Source organism: Pipistrellus hanaki (genome assembly GCF_964339955.1).
Source record: "Pipistrellus hanaki genome assembly, chromosome: 3".
Taxonomy (NCBI): domain Eukaryota; kingdom Metazoa; phylum Chordata; class Mammalia; order Chiroptera; family Vespertilionidae; genus Pipistrellus; species Pipistrellus hanaki.
Window position 1 is genome coordinate 56524204 of NC_140505.1, and position 17787 is coordinate 56541990.

Genomic DNA, 17787 nt, shown 5'->3' on the forward strand with positions numbered 1-17787 from the left:
TGGGACCCCTTGAGGGATGTCCCACTGCCCATTTAGGGCAGTCAGACATTCCTCTCACAATCCAGGACTGCTGGCTCCTAACTGCTTGCCTGCCTTTCTGATTGCCCTTATCTGCTTCTGCCTGCCAGCAAGATCACCCCTAACCACTCCCATGCCAGCCTGATTGATACCTAATTGCTCCTCTGCCAGCCTGTTTGCCCCTAACTTCCCTCCCCTGCAGGCTTGGTCCCCCCCCCCCCCCGCCCCCAACTGCTCTCACCTGCAGGCCTAGTTCCCCTTCCCCCCCAACTTCTCTTCCCTGCAGGCCTGGTTGCCCCCAACTTCCCTCCTCTGCTGGCTTGATCGCCCCCAACTACCTACTTTTGCAGGCCTGTTAACTCCCAACTGTCCTCCCCTATTGGCCTGATTGCCTACAACTACCCTCACTTGTAGGCCTGGCTCCGCCCAACTGCCCTCCCCTGCTCCTGCTGGCCATCTTGTGGTGGCCATCTTGTGTTCATATGAGGGCAGGATCTTGTGTTCATATGAGGGCAGGATCTTGTGTTCATATGAGGGCAGGATCTTTGTGTTCATATGAGGGCAGCCATTTTGTGTGTTGGAGTGATGGTCAATCTGCATATTACTCTTTTATTAGATAGGATAGAGGCCTGGTGTATGTGTAGGAGCTGGCTGGTTTGTCCTGAAGGATGTCCTGGATCAGGGTGGGGTCTCCTTGGGGTGTGGGACGGCCTGAGCAAGGGGCTTGTGGTGGTTTGTAGGCCGGCCACGCCCTCTGGCAACCAAGCGGAGGCCTTAGTATCTGGGGTTTATTCATCTTCTATAATTGAAACTTTGTAGCCTTGAGTGGAGCCCGGACTGTTTGCTCAATGGCAGCAGCAATTTCTGTTGGGTCTTATATATCTTCTATAATTGAAACTTTGTAGCCTTAAGCAGAGGCCTGGGCAGGCCAGGTTGTACAGAAAGCTTGGCTTCCTTCATTGCCAGGGGCAACCCTAGCCTCCTGCTCTTTCCAGCTCCATGGCTGCCACCATTTCTGTTTGAATTTATGTATCTTCTATCATTGAAACTTTGTAGCCTTGAGTGGAGGCTTAGGCCAGCAAGGGAAGGCATAATGCTTGGCTTCCTCCATTGCCAGGGAAACCCAAGCCTCCTTCCTGCTCTCTGTGGCTGTAGCCATCTTGGTTGGGTTTATTTGCATATTCGCTCCTGATTGGCTTGTGGGCGTTGCGTGTGTGTATGTGTGTGTGTGTGTGTGTAGCTGAGTGATGGTTAATTTGCATATTACTCCTTTATTAGATAAGATTAGGTCATCTGGAAAACCAGATGGGTGAGCCTCAAAATGGTGCCAACCTACCATTAGGTTTTAATTTCAATCTTTGGAGACATGGATACCAAGTCTATTATTGCCTTGTTCATATGCTTATTTTGAATTTCTTATATCTAAGTCTTCTCTCAACACCCCCAGTTCATTCATCTCTCTTGTGACTGAAAATAATTCTTTCATCATCTTAATTGTTTTCCTTAGATTACCTGCTGGTGATAAAAAATTTGGGCCTAGAACAGAATAAAGAAAGAAGTCTTGGGTAGAGCAAAGTGGAATAAGGACAATCTACTCCTTAGTCTGAAACATTTCCGATGACATCAACATTTTTGGAGACATACCCTATGACTGAAAGCTTAGCGAGAGCTCAAGTGTTTAAACAAATGAGAAATAATTGTGCTGTCATAGCTTAGGAGACTTAATTAATCACCTGAGACATTCTTCCCTGAACTTGGATATTATCTTAAGGTCATTTCAACAGTGACCCAGGTAGAGGAAGCTAGTATTAACATGCTGAAGTAGGCCCCGGAGTTGAAATCTACTGCCACTGCAGATTAAAACAGAAGTGTGGTCACCTTGATTCTGTTCTGACTGGTTGGTGTGGACCCTTTAGGTCACCTGCTTACTGAACAGTGTCTTAGACTTATGACTGCTTTGTCTGCTGGTATTCAGTCCTTTTAGTGCCTGACTTTCCCTTCTGTAACAGAATTCATCTAATTGCTCTCTATTTTCTGGCCTTCACTATTTCAATCTGGTAGATTTTGAACTCTATCCTCTGTTCTGAGCATTGGTTTCCAGAGTGTGACTTACTCCAGGGCCTCTACTTTCTCCACGTTATTCCCCAGTCTTCTCTCAGTGGCAGCTCTTTGATATGTGATCAGTGCCTTGTTAAGTTTATATCAAAACATGCCAGTATGGTACCCAACAGAATAATGACCACAGTTAACTCATATCATTGTCAATATTCTCTCCTGGCCACCACAAGTTCCAGAGACTCATTTTATAGCTCTACAGTTTGTTTTGTGTCTCCTTATGTCCTAGAATTGTTTGGTTTGTTATAAACTGCTACTATACTAAGAGTCATAAAAACACAGGGTTAGAAATGATAGCAAGAGGTCATTTACTTGCTCGTTACTGATAAAAAAAAAAAAAAGAGAGAGAGAGAGAAGTGTATTTAACTTTGTAAAAGAAAACATACTAAACTTCTAAAATGTAGTGGGAAAAATACACATTTCATTCTTTGAAAAAAAGAAAAGAAAATGACAGGTCTATACAATACATAATAGATGTGAAAGAAGTTAAAAGGGCATATATACACAGATAAAATATTTTTATGATGAGACATATTACTTCACACAACACAGAATGTTAGTTACAGGATACAACAAAGATATTTGTAAAGAAGATGATGAAAAGATTAAAGAAGAGCCAAGATACTTATGAAACTCAAAATAACGTGATCTAGTTCTACTAAGTTCTCTGTACAAGTCCACACAAACACAGAGGTCCACAGAGTACAATCTAAAAGAAATTCATTTTTTTTTTTTTTTTTTTTTTGCAACTCAAAATTGAAGAATTATGCCCGGCTGGCATGGCTCAGTGGTTGAGTGTTGACCTATGAACCAGAAGGTCATGGTTTGATTCCCATCAGGGCATATGCCTGGGTTACAGGCTTAATCCCCAGTGCGGGGCATGTAGGAGGCAGCCTATCAACAATTCTCTCTCATCATTAATGTTTCTATCTCTCTGTCCCTCTTCCTTCCTTTCTGAAATCAATAAAAATGTATTTTTAAAAATTGAGGAATTAACATTCCACATAATGGACACCTGAGATTCAGTTACTGCTTCTGTGAAATGAGTATAAGACTATCACAAGGCTCTAGTGAGGTTTGGAATAAATGAATATAAAAAGAACTATAAAATATATAAATATTAAATATTCTTATTATGAACTGAATATGTTGGGGAAAAAGTTAATGCCCTCTTGACTTCTAGAAGGCATAAGGCAAGGGTCACGTCCCTCATTACGAAGGATAACGTAAAACTTTTTCTTTCTCTGATTGCTTGTTCCCAGACATATTTGATTGAAAGCAATCTATAACTGACCCTTAAATGTGTATGGTAGCATAACATACTGATCTAAAAGTGTTTTAAACATTTTGGTAGAAAGAAGTTATATAATAGGTTTGGTTCTGTCTTATTTAAAGTATATATAAAGTCAACATTTGCAAAGAGTATTTTCTGCAATAGTTTCCTCCCTTACTTTCCTCAGGCCTTACACCCTTGGATGAAAAAAAAAAAAAAAAGCATTCTTAAACACTATAAAATATGACTTACACTATATGTGTGCTTTGGGTTTCACTATAATAACTGTCTTTCAAATACTCATTTATTTTCAATTAGAAATAAATTTTAATTTAAAGAGCACCATTATGATGAGAAATGTATGAATCTGAAAATAATTATATCCTCATTAAAAAAATTAACTTACCCACTTAGTGGAGTTCCCCCCCACCCAGTGCTGACTATAAAATTTAACTACATAGGTGTATGAGAAAAACATGCAAAAAGGTATTCTTAAGAAACTCTCAGAACTGTTAAGTATGAACCAAAAAGAATGACACACATGTGGAAAAATGTAATTTGTTTGAACCATTTATGAAGTACATTGCCTAAGGACACTTGTGATGCTGAAATGTTCTTGAAACTTTCCGAGAAATCACAAAGAACATGTCAGTTAGAATCCTGGAACATAAACATACCATAAAAGAATAATAATTATACTGTGACTTCACTTTTAAGAAACCTGGCTAATGCAGGGTTTATTTTCTTTTTGTTAAGGGACACACAGTGCAGTAAGAGGCAAGTCATCTGGGATAATGGAAGTTAGTCCAACATTCAGGCAAGTGTGGGGTCTTGCCCATTCTAGGCACTTAGCAAGCAGTGGTTGGTTATTATGCCTGTGTGGACCCTGAGAGATGTTATTGGCGGGAGTACTGAATGAAAGTGGAGAAGAGTTCCAGGACTTAGAAACATCTTTTTAATTATTTTTTTTTATTATTATTTTTTAAAATATATTTTATTGATTTTTTACAGAGAGGAAGGGAGAGAGATAGAGAGCCAGAAACGTCGATGAGAGAGAAACATCGACCAGCTGCTTCCTGCACACCCCCTACCGGGGATGTGCCCGCAACCTAGGTACATGCCCTTAACCGGAATCGAACCTGGGACCTTTCAGTCCGCAGACCGACGCTCACCACTGAGCCAAACCGGTTTCAGCTTTTGCTCAACTGATTATTCTCTCTTTTGTACTTTCAATGTCTCTGTTTGGTTTCTTCCTATCACCATTTCAACTGGATACTCTCCAACTTTGAGAGAAAAAAGCTTTGGTCTAATGCACCCTCACTGGTCATCCTATATTCTCTTATTCAAATACCTTAAAGGTTATCTATTTTTCCTATGACTTTTTTTCAATTTTTATTCATTTATCAATTCATTGCAATCTGTCTTTTAGCTCCACTGAAACTGCTTCAGCATCTTAAGTCCAAATTGCACTTTCTTTTTCATCTTTGACCTCTAACTCCATCTCTTCTGAATGGGTCTTTTTGGGTTTCCCTGACTCTGCTCTCTTCCTGACATGCCTGCCATCCATCCTTTCAACCCAATTATTTAAGTTTTATATTTTTAATATTTTATACTTTTACTCCTAAGTGGTCTTAATATAAGTGAAAACATTTAAGGATAAAGAAAATTATGACCCACTTGAATAACACAGAAAAAGTTATTCAAAAGTAAAAGAGAAAAAAAAGTAACACCTGGATAAGATATTCAGCTCTGAGTTTTCTGGCAACTAAGTAATAAGGAAATACATTAAATTACATGGTTTTCATTTTCTGACAAAAAGGAAAAAGAAAAAGGATATAACTTCATCTACTCAGGCAAAACTTTTCCTGGAACTAGAGCAAGTAGTTTATCATGAGATTTTTGTCTAAATGGGACTAAGAGGAAAGATCACAAGCTTTTGTTTCAGGTAAAAAAAAAAAAAAAAAGTGTTTCTCCTGGTTTTGACTCTAAGTATGGTGGTTGAGTCACTTAACTCTTCCCAGCTTCAGTTTAATCAGTAGAAGTGGAGACGATATTTATCTCAGTGGGCTGTGGTAAAGACTAAATTATGTAACATAAATAGAAGTGCTTAGTAGACTGACTTAGTTTCACAAAACAGAGACACCAGATCTTGTTTTGAACTTTTAAAGGCAGAGATCATGACATAAACTTGTACCTAAATGGGAGGAATTTTGTTAGGAGATATTTTGCCTCTTTCCCCTCATTCTGCTTTATGAAGATTTCATTGAATTCAGGGACAGAACTTAGAACAGTTAGCATGGAGAGATGTAAACGGTAGGAGATATCAAATCAATTCATGATCACATCTTTTAGTATTTGCTGTGCAGAGCCTCTAAACTAGGGGTGTCGAACTCAATCAGAGAAGGGGCCAAAATCTAAAATCCAGCCTAAATCGCGGGCCGAATGGTTTACTGAACAGTCATAAACTGACAATGTCATAAACTGACAGCGGAGTGCAGTGATGACAGCGCGGTGCGGGCCACATTGCAAGGCCTGGCGGGCTGGATTTGGCCCGCGGGCCTTGTGTTTGACACATGTGCTCTAAACTAATATATTTACCTATCCTAGTTGAGCTTTGTCATCTGAAAAGACAACCTAAAAAATGCTATTTTTCCTCTATTCTCTTCCCATTTTATTTTTTATTATTTTCAATTCTCACCTGAGGATACTTATCCATTGATTTTTTAGAGAGAGTGGAAAAAACAGAGAAAAATATCGATGTGAGAAAAACACATTGATTGGATGCCTCTTGCACAAGTCCCTTATCGGGTCCTAGGCTGGGGAGGAGTTGTAAGTGCCCTTGACCGGAATCGAACCCATGACCCTTCAGTCTGCAGGCTGATGGTCTATCCACTGAACCAAACTGGCTGGGACAATTCTCTTCCCATTTTAATATATTTTATTATTAACTAGAGGCCCTGTGCACAGATTCATGCACCAGTAGGATCCCTTGGCCTGACCTGCACTTTCTCCCAATCTGGGACCCCTCAGGGGATGTCAGACTGCCTGTTTTGGCCCGGTCCCTGAAGACACACCAAGAGACCCCACAAGTGCACAAATCTTGTGCACCAGGCCTCTAGTATGCATATAAGAACTTGATTAATCTCTTCCCACCCTTCCTCCTCCCTCTTTCTGCTGAGATTCATCAGTCTGTCCCATGTTTCCATGCCTGTGCATTGAGTGTCTGCCCCCTGCCCCCTGATGGTCAGCTCACATCATAGCTCTCGGTAGAATGGTTGCTTAGGCGCGCACACACACACACACACACACACATTTTCTAAAGTTAAGAACAAAAATCATTTAATATGCTACTCATAATTCCAAATACCTACAACCATTTTTTTGAATGAATAAATGCTAAATAATTTGTAGAATAGGAGGCCAATGATAATTTTATCATTTTTAGAAATCTTTAGATCACAAGTAGACCTAACCTGAAAGGAGTTACTTTGAAACTAATAATTGTGAGCTAACACTACTAATAAAGAAAATAAAATCCCTCTGTGGCCATGTTCCAAATGTCCTAATATTGTCAACCTAGAATTATCCCACCAGTTTTCTTTTTTAATGCACACTTCATAGCTATGTAAATGAGCTGCCGATCATTTACAGTGACTTGTTAGGGAGCATACAGTCTTGTAAGAACAAAGTGATACTGATTAAAAAGTTAGAGCTGTCCAGTGTAAAAGCGAATAATAATTTTAAAATGTTCGTTTCAGGAATAATACTTAACACATAAAAAAATAAAATACAAATTAAATAATAAAAAAGAACTATCCCAAGTTAAATATAAAGGCTAGATCACAGTGAGATAGATGCAAATGTGAGAATTCATTAATTAACACGGAAAACTGGGATTCAATACTCTTAACCCAACATGGGCTTTAAAAAAATCCTAAAGTGGTAAAAATTATAACAAAGTGGAAAACGTACCTCACGATGATTTAGAAGTTGCTCTAAATCTAATGCCATTTGATTTTTCATTTGTAGTAAAGCTGACTTTTCTTTATTTAAATTGCTGAAAAAAACACACACCAAGATTTAAAGTCAGAGTATTTGTTTACATTTAATTAACAAATAGTAAATAACAAGACTAAAAAATAACCTGATGTTTTGAACTAAAAGAAAAAATTTTAAATTAAAAGTATTTGTACTTAAAATTATTTATTTTATCCTTTTATTGAATTTATTGGGGTGATACTGGTTTACAAAATTATACAGATTTCAGGTGCTCAATTTCACAACACATCATCTGTACACCACCTCAAGTCAAGTCTCCTTCCAACAACATTTACCCCCCACTTTACTCCCACCTCCCCAATCACCACACTGTTATCTATGACCATGATTTCTCTCTCTCTCTCCCTTCCTCTCTCTCTCTCTATCTCTCTCTCTCTCTATCAATCCCTGTATCCATTCCTCAAAGATAAATTTATAGTCCATAAAGATATCAGAACAGCAACTGTAATGTTTGACCTAATCAAATACCTAGTAATTTTGTATGAAGACATTTTCTTTTATAAATATATTAGAGGCCCAGTGCACAAAATTTGTGCATGAGGGGAGGGGGGGGTGTCCCTCAGCCCCACCTACACCTTCTCCAATCTGGGACCCCTTGAAGGTTGTCCTACTGCCAGTTTATAGGGATAGAGCCTAAACCTGCAGTCAGACATCTCTCTCAGAATCTGGGACTGCTGGCTCCTAACCGCTTACCTGCTTGCCTGCCTGTCTGCCTGACCCTAACCACTCTGCTTGCCGGCCTGCTTGCCCCCAAATGTCCGTCCCCCCCCCAGCCTGATCACCCCAAACTTCCCCCCTGCCAGTCTGCTCACCCCCAACTGTCTACCCTGCTGGCCTGCTCACTTGAAACTGCCCCTCATCCCCACTGTTCTACTGTTCTGATCACTTCCAACTAATCCCCACTGATGGCCTACTTCCCCCAAACTGGTCCCCCTGCTGGTTAGCTTATCCCCAACAGCCCCGCCCCCCACCAGCCCGATAACCTGAAACTGCTGTCCCATCCTGACCTGATCACCCACAACTGCTCTCCCCTCTTGGCCTGTAACTGCCTCTACCTCAGCCATGCTACCATGGCTTTGTCCAGAAGAACGTCTGGAAGGTCTCCTGGAAGGTCTCCCAGTCTAATTATCATATTACCCTTTTATTAGTATAGAGAGAGGCCTAGTGCATGGGTGGGGGGTCAGCTGGTTTGCCCTGAAGGGTGTCGGATCAGGGTGGGGGTTCCCTTGGAGTGTGGGGTGGCCTGGGCAAGGGGCCTGTGGTGGTTTTCAGGCTGGCTATGTCCCCATGGGGTGAGGATCCCCGTGGGGGGTGGGGGGAGATGGCCAACCAGGGTGAGGAGCTGAGGGCTGTTTTCAGGCTTGCCATGCCCCCCCAGCAATCCAGGCTCCAAGACCCTCCTTTTCTTCTTCTTTTTTTTTTTAAAAAAAATATATATTTTATTGTTTTTTTACAGAGAGGAAGGGAGAGAGATAGAGAGCTAGAAACGTCGATGAGAGAAAAACATCGACCAGCTGTCTCTTGCACCCCCCCCACCGGGGACATGCCCGCAACCAACATACATGCCCTTGGCTGGAATCGAACCTGGGACCCTTCAGTCCGCAGACCGACGCTCTACCTCTGAGCCAAACCGGTTTCAGCTCTTTTTTTTTTTTTTTTTTCAGCGCTTCCTTGAGCAGAGGCCAAGGCTGGTGGAAGCAGGTATCTGGGATTTATTTATCTTCCATAATTAAAACTTTGTAGCCTTGAGGGAGGCCAGGGCTAGCCAGGGCAGGCAGGAAGCTTGGCTTCCTCCATCACCAAGGGCAACCCAAGCCTCCTGCTTGCTCCAGCTCCGTGGCAGCTGCCATATTTGGTGGGTTAATTTGCATACTCAGTCCTGATTGGCTGACGGTCAATTTGCATGTTTCTCTTTTATTAGTGTAGATTTTATTGATTTTAGAGAGGAAGGGAAAAGGAGATAGAAACATCAGTGATGAGAGAAAAATCTTTGATCAGCTGCTTCCTGCCTACCCCTACTGAGGACTGATCCTGCAACCTGGGCATGTGCCCTGACTGGAAATCCAACCATGACCTCCTGGTTCAAGGGTAAATGCTCAACCACTAAGCTACACTGGCAGGATATGAAATTAATATTTTCAAAGATGACTACTTGCTCACAAAATGTAGAAAGACAAAATATGACTTATAGGAAAGGTAAAAAGAAAATATGTATGGACAAATAGTAACACTCTATATTTCCAACTAGAGTGGCTCAGTGGTTGAATATTGACCTCTGAACCAGGAGGTCATGGTTTGATTCCCAGTCAGGGCACATGCCCAGGTTATAGGCACAATCCTCAGTAGGGGGTGGGCCGGAGGCAGCTGATCAATGATTTTCATTCCTGATGTTTATATCTCTCTTCCTCTCTGAAAAAAAAACAAACAAAAACATATTTTAAAATATAAAAAAACAATAGACACTGGAAATCAAATTAAAACATTTATCCTTAAAACAGAAGTAGTATCTATTTTATAATTTATCACATACTAAATTACTAAGTATATATATTAAGTGTATTACTAAGTTATATATACTAAGTATATAACTGAGTTAGTGAATTGAATTAGATATTTGGTCTGCGGTAAACTTGGGAAAACAATTTTTGTCTCCAAATTCTTAGTTCAAATTTTAATTTCTAAGTCTGCATTGAGCATTTCCATTTGATGTGGCCTATTTTCTTTCTTTCTTTCTTTTTTTAAAATATGTTTTATTGATTTTTTTACAGAGAGGAAGGGAGAGAGAGTTAGAAACATTGAAGAGAGAGAAACATCGATCAGCTGCCTCCCGCACACCTTCGACTGGGGATGTGCCTGCAACCAAGATACATGCCCTTAATCGGAATTGAACTTGGAACATTTCAGTTTGTAGGCTGACACTCTATCCACTGAGCCAAACCGGTTTTGGCTGGTGTGGTCTATTTTCTGATATAAAAGGGTGAGGAGCCCAATTGTTAAGGATATACTATTTTAAAAGATAAATATTTGGGGCTTATCTTACACTGTCTGGAGTTTAATTATCCAACATATAAAAATTTATTAGAATCATTACATAAAACATTATTTGAAAGCCACAGGAAAGAATCTATTTAGCCAGCAGTATGAAAGAATTAAGAAAAGCAATAATGAATTTAAGCTGCATACTAGTAATTCCTTAAATGTCAAAACAATTTCATGAAGGTAAAATTAATGAGAATTGTTTTTGTTGAACAGGTTCAATGTTTTAAGTTTAAGAATATGTAAAGCTATAAATTTTTACACCAGGCAGGCAGTTGTTCTTAAAATCCAAAGCATTAGGGTAGATATTCTGGAAAAACTGGTAATTCCAAGGACTTAAGAGGAAAAAAACTCACATTCTTCTCCTTCCCAGTAATTGAGAACTTATCCTCTGAGAAGAAAGACTAGATACAATTGTGTCTCCAACTGTGTGTGCCACTGACTCAACTGTGTGCTATATATAAAGCACAGCCATTTCCCACTGAACCTCAGATTTTACATCTGTAAACACGGAAAATAATACTGGTGCATGTCAAAAGGATATGTGAACTATCTAATGAATAATTATATAAAGCATTAAACACATAAAACTCAATATAAATGCTATAAGTTTAGATGAACCCCCCCCCCCCCAAAAACAAACAAACAAACAAAAAAAAAAAACAGGCATCAGAGGAAAACAGTAATTAAATGCCAATAAAGGTAAAGGTAGCTCAGTGGAAAAACAAACTGCCTTTTGGAGTTAGGCGCCAGAAATCCTACTGAGCCACAGAACTGAAAAGCACTAAATTATATAAAGGAAACTGAGTGGCATGTTCTGGAGAGTCCTCCGAAGCATGGTAAAGATCAGATATTTCTATAACTTGGAATTCTAATATATTTTTAGCTAGAATCACTTAAAAAACTATGTATTTTTTATTGATTTCAGACAGAAAGGGAGAGGGATAGAAATATCAATAATGAGAGAGAGAGAATCACTCACTGATCTGCCGCCTCCTGCACAACCCCCACTGGGGACTGATCCCACAACTCTGGAATGTGCCCTGATTGGAAATCAAACCATGACCTCCTGTTTATAGGTCGATTCTGGCTGGGCTAGAATCACTTACACACACACACACACACACACACACACACACACACTACATGTGTATATACTAGTATACTCACATGCAGTTCATATACACACACACACACACACACACACACACACGCATGGACACACTCTCAAATACCAAAAAGTCCATTAAATAAAATGTAGTGTAACAGGAATGGAATGTTGATGTAATTAAAGTATTTTAACTGGATAATTCATTAGAAATGCTTTATATGTAGACTTTAATGTTTTCCAGGATAAATATTCCTTATTTAAATAGCAAAATAACCATGTATCATGGAACAAAAGGGGGGTGGATAAATTGATTTACAGAGTAACTGTGTTTTATCTGTAGGACACCAGTTTTATCACAAATAGTATGAACTCCACAGACAATACTTGAACATGTACTTTTAATGTCTTAGCCTTCTCTATACGTAATAAGTCCTTGATCCATAAGGGAGACCATCTTCCACATGTGGGTTTCTAAAACTAAATATGATAATTATTACACTGTGTTCTTTCAGTATGTATGTAATTACTCAAATAGAAGTTCAGTTTCTCTAAGACACATTTTATAACAGTGGCAACTAACCTTTACAAATATAAAGCTTCTATGCGTGACTCATAAAGCAACTACAAAACAAATATCCTTGTAAGCACATCTATCATGAATGGTATATTACACCCATAATTGTTCAATTCACTGTTAATTATTACTCAGGAATTCATGTTTATGGCTCTGTTTCACCTGCTATATGAAAACATATTCCTGCTATCTTGCCTTAACTTCCTGAATCAATATACCCTGGCTTAGCCATACAAAAGAAGTTGACAATGTACTCTTTTCTTCCTTAAACTGCTGGCTATGAATAAACCAAAAACTGACGACAAGAAATAAAATTTATGCTAATTTTTGTTTCCATGCTTTCTTCAGTTTTGAACTACAAATCAAACCACATAATGCAGACTGTCTCTTGTAGCTTGGTGGAGGAGAATTAACAATGTTACCTTTAGAACACATTATTATGTTAGTGATGGGGAATTTAAAGTAGTTAAGTGTTAGCTTTTGACATGCTTATAATGATTCATTTTAGTGTGTATTTACTCTAACCTTTCCAGATGTTGAATATATTGAATAATTAGCTGAATTTGCAAGTTGTGGATGTGAATAGTGGTATTGTTTCATTTTTTACAAAATGATAAAATTATTCATTTCTTTAAAGAGTTTTATTGTATAACCTAGAGAAACATTTTTAAAAACAATCAATTAACATAAATATTCTTTATTATTACAATCAACACCCAATAAAAGAGGAACAGGAATTTTCAAGGATCATCATCTATTAGTAGTTTTTTTTGTTTGTTTGTTTGTTTTTTGGATGGGCCATCTAATGTTTAAGTTTTGAATTAATAAAGGAGAAATGGAAGTAACATTTACTGAGTTATTTTCATGTGCCAGATGCTTTATATTTGTTACTTCATTTAATTTTCACAACTATCCCTTGATGTTCACATTAATATCTACATTTTACAGACACATTTACCCTGAAAAAAACAAAACAAAAAACACCAGGTTGATATATATTAAAAGCCCAGGATAATTCCACTATATTTGAAATGAAGGGGTGATCAGATAGCACTAGGACTATCTTGCTGTATCTGACTTGTTGACTAGGCTTTTTTATGGCATGATAACATTTTTTTTTTAATATAATAAATCTTTATTGTTCAGATTATTACAGGTGTTCCTCTTTTTCCCCCACCATAGGTCCCCTCCCACTGATTCCCCATCCCATCCATGCCCTTACCCCCTGCCACTGTCTTCATCCATAGATCTAAGATTTTGCCCAATCTCTTCCCGCACCCCTCAGACCCCCTTCCTCCTGAGAATTGTCAGTCCACTCCCTTTCTATGTCCCTGATTCTATTATATTCACCAGTCCATTCTGTTCTTCAGATTTTTTATTCACTTAATGTTTAGACTTACATATTGGTAGGTATATATTCGATGTCTTTTTGTTGTTCATAGTTTTTACCTTTACCTTTTTCTTCTTCTTCTTCCTCTTCTTAAAGAATACCCTTTAGCATTTCATGTAATCCTGGTGTGGTGGTGATGAACTCCTTTAACTTTTTCTTGTCTGTGAAGCTCTTTATCTGACCTTCAATTCTGAATGATAGCTTTGCTGGGTAGAGTAATCTTGGTTGTAGGTTCTTGCTGTTTATCACTTTGAGTACTTTTTGCCATTCCCTCTGGCCTGCATAGTTTCTGTTGATAAATCAGCTGACAGTTGTTTGGGTACTCCCTTGTAGGTAACTGTTTTTCTCTTGCTGCTTTCAAGATTCTCTTTGTCTTTTGCCCTTGGCATATTAATTATGTGTCTTGGTGTGGTCCTCTTTGGATTCCTCTTGTTTGGGGTTCTGTGCGCTTCCTGGACTTGTAAGGCTATTTATTTAACCAGGTAGGGAAAGTTTTCTGTCATTATTTCTTTCAATAGGCCTTCAATATCCTGTTCTCTCTCTTCTTTTGGCACCCTAAATATCTGGATATTGGTACGCTTAAAGCCGTCCCAGAGGCTCCTTACACTATCTTCACACTTTTGGATTCTTCTTTCTTCCTGCCTCTCTGGTTGGGTGTTTTTTGTTTCCTCATATTCCAGATCTTTGGTTTGATTCTTGGGTAAGGTGACCAGATCGTCCCACTTTTGGCGGGACAGTCCTGATTTTCAACAATTTTTCCTCGTCCCGTGGTGTTTTAAAAAGTCCCGATTTTTTTAAAGATTGGAAATATTGGAAAGATTCTTTCCAAAAATTGGGACTTTTTAAAAATGCTGCAGGATGCAGGAAAAATTGTTAAAACTCGGGACTGTCCTGCCAAAAGCGGGACGATCTGGTCACCTTACTCTTGGGGTACATTGATCTACAGTTGAATTTCTGTATATTCTTTTTTAAATATATTTTATTGATTTTTTACAGAGAGGAAGGAAGAGAGATAGAGAGTTAGAAATGTCGATGAGAGAGAAACATCAACCAGCTGCCTCTTGCACACCCCCCACTGGAGATGTGCCCGCAACCAATGTACATGCCCCTGACCGGAATCAAACCTGGGACCTTTCAGTCCGCAGACTGACGCTCTACCACTGAGCCCAACCGGCTTCGGCAAATTTCTGTATATTTTTTATTTATGACAGTGTATGATTAATTTCTAACTGGTCCTTTTCCACTTTTTTGGTATTCTCATTAAGGTCCTTGAAGGTCTCTTCAAGTTTCTCAGTGGTTTTTAGAAGATTCTTGAGTAACCTTATAAATGTGATTCTGAACTCTGTGTCGTCCAGCAGTTTACTTTCCTCCATCTCTCCCATTTGTGACATGCTTCTGTGTCTCCACATTTTGTTTGCCTCCCTGTGTTGATGGAGTGGCTTTGTGTGTTCGGTGACCTATAGGGGCCAGTAGCTCAGCTTCTCCAATCACCTGAGGTGGTTGCTCTTGGTACAGCCCTTTGTGGGCTGAGTGTAAAGTCTTAGTGTAGTTAAGCCTTGATTGCTGTTGGAACACTGGGAGGAACTGACCTCCAGGCAATTGTCTGTGAGGACCCGCTGTGTCTATAATGGAAAAACTGCTGTGCTGGAGACACACTATGGTGCAGGCCTTGTTTCAGTGGGGCATTGGTGCTCACTGAGTCCACCTCCCGAATGTGTCACTTATGGATGTGAGTTGAAATTTGGTGTCTCACACTGACCTCTAGGTACACTGGCTTCTGGATCGCCAATGGGGTGCAGTTCGACTACTGTCTGAGGCCACTCTGCAGGAGCTACAGTGAGAACCACAGTCCTCTCCTCCCCGCTTGGAGCTTGGAAGCTTTGGAGCTGTCTGTACCAGGTTGCAAGTTTGCTAGGTTAAACTGCAACAGAGAAGGTCATTCATATGCAAAAGCCGCTGCTTGAGCTTGGGTGTGTTTGTAAATTGTGCAGGCAGAGTCTCAGGGTGTCACTAGGCTAGGGCATGGCAAACAGCTATGGCTGGCAGTCAGCTGTCTCTGCCTCTCTGACTGTGTCCCCGAGTCTTGCACCCCAGCACAGCAAACAATTATTCTTGCACGCAGCTCTGCAAGCAAGCTACCCTCACTTTCTGACCAATGCAGACAGTCTAGCTTCTCCCCAGAAACTTGATTTCAGAGAGATTGGGAGCTTGTCTCTCTTCGGGTTGAAGAAAGCAACTCCCACCTCCAGCTGGAATCCACCGCCAGTCCACATAGCTCGCACGCCCCCGGACCTCAGTTTTTTAACGCTTGTGCCCTGAATGCTCCTCTCTCTTTCAGTCTAGTTATAGAGCTTCCTTTCAGCCAGCTTTCCCATGGTTCTGGGTGATAGATGTTTTGTCTTTTAGTTGTAGTTTTGAAATTGTTGTGCACAGCAGCAGTTTAGGTGTGTTTACCTAAGCCGCCATCTTGGATCCTGGCATGATAACATTTCACATTCATGTTATCAGGGTACATATACAGCATTTCAAAGGCCATAATTAAACTATCAAAGCAACTTAATTTTTCACTTCAGAAGACAGTTGCTTTGGTTAAGAGCAAGCTTTCATATCCTGTGAAATATTAGTTTAGAATGTACTAAAATATTATATAATACTAGAGGCCTGGTGCACAAAATTCATGCATAGGGGGTGTCCCTCAGCCCAGCCTGCACCCTCTCCAATCTGGGACCCCTAGGGGGATATCTGACTGCCAATTTAGGCAGTCAGATATCCCTCTCACAATCTTGGACTGCTGGCTCCTAATCGCTCACCTTCCTGACTGCCTGGTCACCCCTAACTGGCCTGCCCCCCCGCTCCCCGCAGACCTGATTGCCTCCACTGCTTCTGTGTGCCGGTCTGATCGCCCCCAATTGTCCCCCTTGTCGACCTAGTTGCCCCTCACTGCCCCCCTGCCAGCCTAATCGTCCCTAAATACCCCCCCCCCCGCCAACCTGGTTGTCCTCAACTGCACCCCCTGTCAGAATGGTTGCCCCTAACTGCCCTCCCCCACTGGCCTGGTTGCTCCCAACTGCCTCCCTCTGCTGGCCTGGTCACCCCCAACTTCCCCCCTGCTGGCCTGGTCACCCCACGCAGCCTGCTTGTTCAGTCGTTTGGTCGTCCCTCACTAACGCCCCTACCGGCCTGGTCGTAGGCAACCATCTTGTGAGGGTGTGAGGGTTAATTTGCATATTACCTCTTTATTATATACAAAGTTTATGAAACACAGCTTTAAAGAAATCAGATATTTAGCACTTTTTTTTTGTAGTAGTAAATTTCATAATTGGCATAGATTTTATGATTACTCTTGCTGATATTAAAGGAGTCTTATCAACCTATTTTGAGAAATGTTATTTCTCATTTTATTTTTTTTAAATTTATTGATTTCAGAGAAAGAGGAAGGGAGAGGGAGAGAGATAGAAATATCAATGATGAGAGAATTATTGATTGGTTGCCTCCTGCATGCCTCCTACTGGGGAGCCTGCAACCCGAGATGTGCCCTGATTGGGAATTGAACCATGACCTCCTGGTTCATGGGTCAATGCTCAACCTCTGAGCCACAAAAGCTGGGTTATTTTTCAATTTTAAGATAATTTTAAGCCGAAACTGGTTTGGCTCAATGGATAGAACGTCGGCTTGGGGACTGAAGGGTCCCGGGTTCGATTCCAGTCAAGGGCATGTACCTTGGTTGCGGGCATATCCCCAGTAGGGGGTGTGCAGGAGGCAGCTGGTCGATGACTCTCTCTCATCGATGTTTCTAACTCCCTATCTCTCTCCCTTCCTCTCTGAACAAAATCAATAAAATATATTTAAAAAAAAAAAGAAAAGAAAATCAGTTTGTTCTAAAAAAAAAAAAAAAAAAAAAAAAAAAGATAATTTTAACATGAAAATTTCAAAGTAAGCCAGTCAGAGCAAGACAAATATCACATGATCTTGCTTGTATGTGGAATCTAATGAACACAATGAAATGACGAATAAATATAAGCAGAGGTCAGACAAGGAGAAAAGGGGGAGGACACCTGTAATACTCTCAACAATAAAGGCTTTTAAAGAAATAAAAAAGTTGGTAATGCACATATAAAAATTTGTTAAATATAAATACTAACAATATCATACACTTGTGTATGTATAGGCAGAGTGCTATTACAAACATTAAACATCATTTATTCTTCAGA

General features: G+C 40.1%; 1 protein-coding gene across 1 annotated transcript in view; it reads right to left on the bottom strand.

Annotated features, from left to right (window-relative positions):
- The window catches only part of PIBF1 (progesterone immunomodulatory binding factor 1), a 184857-nt gene that overhangs the window by 22917 nt on the left and 144153 nt on the right, over positions 1-17787 (bottom strand). Inside the window, exon 16 of the mRNA XM_084876482.1 lies at positions 7379-7463. Coding sequence (XP_084732608.1) covers positions 7379-7463 — 85 coding nt within the window. The remainder of the gene's footprint in view (positions 1-7378; positions 7464-17787) is intronic.